General features: G+C 40.6%; 1 protein-coding gene across 1 annotated transcript; it reads left to right on the forward strand.

Annotated features, from left to right (window-relative positions):
• The first annotated feature begins 674 nt into the window (after positions 1 to 674).
• LOC116675536 (nuclear cap-binding protein subunit 2-like) lies at positions 675 to 5105 on the forward strand. Its single transcript, XM_032507272.1, is given in 6 exon segments — positions 675 to 838; positions 2030 to 2045; positions 2048 to 2115; positions 3005 to 3099; positions 3793 to 3931; positions 4468 to 5105. Coding segments are annotated over 6 exon segments (492 nt in total). The 5' UTR covers positions 675 to 763; the 3' UTR covers positions 4567 to 5105.
• Positions 5106 to 5507: the final 402 nt, after the last annotated feature.

Raw genomic sequence — 5507 nt, forward strand, 5'->3', positions numbered from 1 at the left:
AACTGCCAGCTTCAATAGTCATGTGACTTTGGATTTTTTTAATCAAATGGCTAAAAAATTAGACACTGGTTTTATAATCAGTCCACATATTCAAAATAACAAATATTAAGCACTTGATTAGTTTGAAGTGGGTAGGACTGAAAAAGTGCCGTTACTTTTTTGGGCTCTGACACAATTAGGACTATTAGGACTAAGCTAGGACTATGCTCGGTCTAAACCCTGTCTTGGTTTCATCAAAACGTGTTTTTGGTTTGTTAAGTGGATATTATTATAGCATGCGTTTGTAGAGTGAGACCCAAAAAACTCATGATGTGTTTTTCTTTTTAAATCAATGTACCGGTGCGTCAAACAAAGTACACAAAGAACATGGACACAGAGAGCACCACTCAGTTAATGTGGGTGTTGATAACAAGATGTTCTTCAAATTTAGAATGTACACGTTGGAAAAAATTAAACGATTTGGATAATAGGAGATGAGGCTAGAACATACTGAATGCGGTGACAGTGGACAAGGCAGCTTATGTACCGAAGAACAAAGTCTGACGTAAAAAAACAAAAAGTCTGACAGACCCGGCATGACACTGTAGGAGCAAACCTACTCCAGAAGATGGCAGTAGTGCAACATTACGGATGCAAGCTCTTGGTTTTAAAAAGAAGGAGAAGTCAAAAGGAGTTCTTAAAGATCGACCGGAACCGGAAAAGCGGAACAGTTGCAAAGCTGCGGACCGCTGCGTGCGTACCGACCATCTGTGATTTCTTCACAATGTCTGTTAAATTAAACGCATTGATTAGCGATTCTTACGTTGACATTAGTCAATACAGAGATCAACATTTTAAGGTAAGTGAGGAAACATCCGGCAATAACAGAGGCTTGTAACGACAAAGCGGATTGTATTTTAGCTAACGGTTAGCTACCGTTAGCAAAACAACAACGCGGGCTGCTCGTGTTTGTATGGAGTATCTCACGCAGAGGGGATTTCTTTGATTTGGCCCAGGCGTTATGGACAGCTGATATCGTCATATATTCACTTCTTCTCTAACGTTTGTTGTCCAGCTTTGTACTGCACGCAAGAGCTTCAAGCGTTTGGATTTATAACGTTAATTTCGCCTGTAACGTTAGCTAGTAGCTAGCTAGCTCAACGTTAACGTACATTCAGAATCAGAAAAGGATGTATTGCAAAGGAACGTTAGCATGACGTAAGACATGCAAGGAAGTTGCCTTGGTGATTGGTGCATACACAGACGTATTAAAATGAAAATTAACAATAAAGCGAAGTACTAATGCAGAACAGACCATACATATATAGCCTAGCTATATAGAACAGAATACTACAACAAATATGTAAAGGTTAACGATAACCTTACAAATATTTACAACATGTATGTTTTACCATGGGAAAAGAAGGCTGTATGGTTTTGTGCAGGATGTATCATGTGTAATGGTCAGGTAGTAGCACTAACTAGGAATTTGCTTTGGTTGATGGTGCATACCTAAAAACAATAATGTAAAATAAATACAGAAAACAATTAATACATACATACATACATACATACATGTACAGATGGATGCACAGGATGTAGGATTAAGGTTTGTTGTCAATCAAGCCATAGTCCAGTAAGGAGTTGAGTGTGTCAGTGGGGGTCCTGGACCTTGTTGATGAGGTCAGAGACAGTAGGAAGAAGTCGGAAGAAATTATTTTTGTGGGGTTAGGTTTTGGTCCTGATGTTCCGCAGCCTCTTGCCAGAAGAGAGTTTGAGAAGAGTAGAGAATGTCTTTCTACAGGACCCGGAATTGTGTGCTAGGCCCTGGATTGACCACAATCTGTTTCAGTTTGCACTTAAACAAGGAAATTTACTGGAGTTCTCTGCACTCATTGCAAATCATTTAATTAATTTAAATGCATTAAATAACTGATACATTGTTAGTATAACAATCTCTGAAACGGCAATCCACTCAGTTAGAGTTTTATTAGGTAACCACAGGTGCTTAGTTTCTGATATTGTTTTTGCATGTTGCTTGTGTTTGTAGGGTAACCGCTATGATCAGGAAAGCTGCTGAAGCAGAGCAACACTTTGTATGTTGGGAATCTCTCCTTCTACACCACCGAGGACCAGGTAGGACACACTGCCAAGGATGTGTGCACATACAAGGAATTTGACTTTTTGCTTTGCTCTCAATATAATTACACAAAGATGTTTTTATAATCATTATGTTTTTTTATGACAAGAAAATGGGAAAAGTTTGCTCGGTTTTACTTAAAGATGACTTGTTTTGTTAGTTTTTTCATCTTTTTTATGACTTCTGACTTTTTTTATCAGGTCCCCAAAGTCTTGTGACTCTAGCAGTGAGCGAGTTGTAATGTGAATGAGTGTGGTATACTTTTGTGTTTTGTTTAAAACCTTTTAAACCAGAATACATATTTAAAAACTACTTATTTTGTATTATTGTTAAAAGTATTTCCAAGATAGTCTCTTAAAGCCCCTGACACACCAACCAGTCTGATCTTGAGAGCTTGAGTTGGTCAAAAAAGTGCCTCAGAACAGACCAAAGAGACGAGGCCCAATGTGTCTCCATAACAGCAGGCGGTGCTAATCTGTATAAATTAAAACCGGCAGCTGATTGGTCGTACGTGAAATACGCCGTGCAGTTGCTGAATCTGTCTTCATTTCAGATCGACAATGGTCAGTTTAAAAGGTTTTCGTCAGATTTTGAGAGACTCTAGTCATGCTCATCCCGCTTTTCGTTTCCGGTTTTGCACTCCACCAATCAAATTGGTCATTTTAGTCCGACTGCCGACAGTGCCCGCCTTCCGACTGAACATGCCACGTCGGCCAAAATGAAGGACGACGGCCCGGAACACACAGAACAGACTCGAATCACTGACCTTGCCAGACTGTCTGATGGCTGCTTATTGGGTGGTTATGGCACGGCCCTAACGCTCAACAGATATTTATTATAATCTCTTACATGATTGTCACTTTTGTCTTTGTAACCGATGAACAGGTACATGAGATATTTTCTAAAAGTGGAGACGTCAAGCGCATCATCATTGGCCTGGATAAAGTCAAGAAGACAGCCTGCGGGTTCTGCTTTGTGGAGTATCCTTGTAAATATGAAACCCAATGAAAAATGGTTTTAAAAATATTTTTATTAACCCGCATGCACTGCAAACGCACCTCAAGGCCAGGTCAACAATCTGCCTGCCTGGTTACTAAACAAAGTATTGAATTATTATTAGCTATACGCTTTACCACCACAGCATGAAATGTGCATGTTGTGCAAGTTTAGGAGTCTGTAGTCTATATCCTCGACATTCCACTTCTGGGATTGCCCTGTTGCAGATTTCCACTGGATTTCACTCTTTTTGGCCGGATAACGATTACCTTCCGCTTTCTTTGTGTTGGAAGTTTAAACTCTGGTTGATTTATGAGGACTATGGTTAACCGCTCCTCAGATCTCTGCAGGGTAAATCCAGAAAGCTAGCTCGACTATCTGTCCAATCTGAGTTTTCTGTTGTACGACTTAAACAACTTTTGAATGTACACGTTCCACCAAAACAAGTTCCTTCCCGAGGCTGTTTTTGCAGCGGCACCGTGGCTCTGCGTGGTGCTTAGCACACCCCAAGACGACTATGATTGGTTTAAAGAAATGGCAAAGACCCACAGCATGTTTTTCTCGCATCCCGGAAGGCTGTGTAAACTAGCCAGACCTTCCTTCGCAATGCTGTGGAGCAAGGTCTGGCAAAAAGAGACTAAAGAGTCTGCAACAGACCTTAACCCCTGCTCTACCAGATACTACACACGTACAGGTGCAGAAAATGCCATGCGCTTCATTAATGGCACGCGGCTGGACGACCGTATCATCAGGACAGACTGGGACGCCGGCTTCAAGGAGGGACGGCAGTACGGCCGCGGCAAATCTGGAGGACAGGTGAGGATCAGGACGTTTGTTTATGAGTATGAATGTGTATTCATCCCACCGTTCCCGCGTGTCCTTCATTTATATTGAAAATGTTTTGGAAAACAATATAAAACACAGCATACTATGGTATTTGAAAAATGACGTGCTGAAATGGCATTAAAAAAAAAATCAATACACTATATTATGACATTTTAATACACCAGCATGGTATTTAGAAAGTAATCTCCTGTCTGAAACAAATTATCCATGATTAACTATGGCCTTTTGAAGAGACGGCATTACTATACCATGGCATTTGAAAAATTAAATTCTATATTATGTTGTTAAAATACATAATCATGTGCAGTTGTGTTGTAGTGGTACACTGTGAGCTTTGTGTAAATAAGCAAACATCAATATTGTACTAAGAACTAGCTCATTGGATGAAAAATACAAATACCCTCCTGCATGTAACTTTCGGATAAGACCTCGTTCAACAAAAAACAAAAAAAAATGTAATAATGAAAGATTATTTACTTGTGCCACTGGTTGTGTTTGTTGTGTAGGTGAGAGATGAGTACAGGCAGGACTACGACCCAGCCAGAGGCGGCTACGGTAAGCTGGCTATGCAGCATCGACCCACAGAGGCACAGAACACCTTTTAGGCTGAACCCCACACCAGCAGTCTGCCTGGACTACGCAGAGCCCCACCCTCAGTCCTGGACCAGATGGATTCTTTAACACTGCCACAACATGCTACCACAGACTGTTTGTGCAAACTCTACAGCAGGTCAGCACGGACCACTGGACCCCAGAAATTAGCAGCTGGTATTTATTTTGGTTTCTGTTCTGACTGCCTCTCTGACTTCCATACCTGCTATCGGTCTACATGGTACCCCAGGCCAAAACCCTAAGGGTACAATGAGATATTAAGTCAGGTTTTCATTATCCTGCATCAAGGAATACCATACATTTCTCTACCGGCTGGGAAAGGCTCTGGTAGCATGTAGTGACTGGGTTGATGATGAATCGAATATCAAGACAAAAAGATTTATCTTGTTGAGTCGCCATCTCTGGTGAAAAATAATCCTCTGCTGAATTAATGGTAAGGAAGCATTCTGTTCTTAACTGATTTCCACAAATGAAACTTTGTCTCCCAAACTAGGTATACTTTTTTAAATAAATTTTTTTTTTGTTGACAGTTTTGACGAGTGATATTAATTTTTCCGAAGCACAATGTAATCCTAGTGAAGGTCTCATAAGTAAACCTGCACTAACCGATTGTGTGGTAACTTGGGTGAAGTGAAAACAAGCTGTGATCACAACACTGACATATCACCTTTTAAATTGCCAGTTGCTTATTTACACATCCAGCAGACACGGAGCAATGTTGGCGTTCATTTGGAGGGGTGTTTGTGGCCCCTTGTCTAATATGTGTTTCCTATTTTGGTCTGTTTTTGTCTTCACAAACTCCTGAGGGAAATATCTGTTTCTCTAACTGCTAAATGCTCTGTTTACCAGCTATTCATTAACTCTTGTCAGCTGTTGTGTGCTGGCCAGGTGGTGTGCAAAGGCTTTTTGGAGATATTTAGCTAAAATCGTTGCC

The sequence above is a fragment of the Etheostoma spectabile genome, unplaced genomic scaffold, assembly GCF_008692095.1.
Source record: "Etheostoma spectabile isolate EspeVRDwgs_2016 unplaced genomic scaffold, UIUC_Espe_1.0 scaffold00002020, whole genome shotgun sequence".
Taxonomy (NCBI): Eukaryota; Metazoa; Chordata; class Actinopteri; order Perciformes; family Percidae; genus Etheostoma; species Etheostoma spectabile.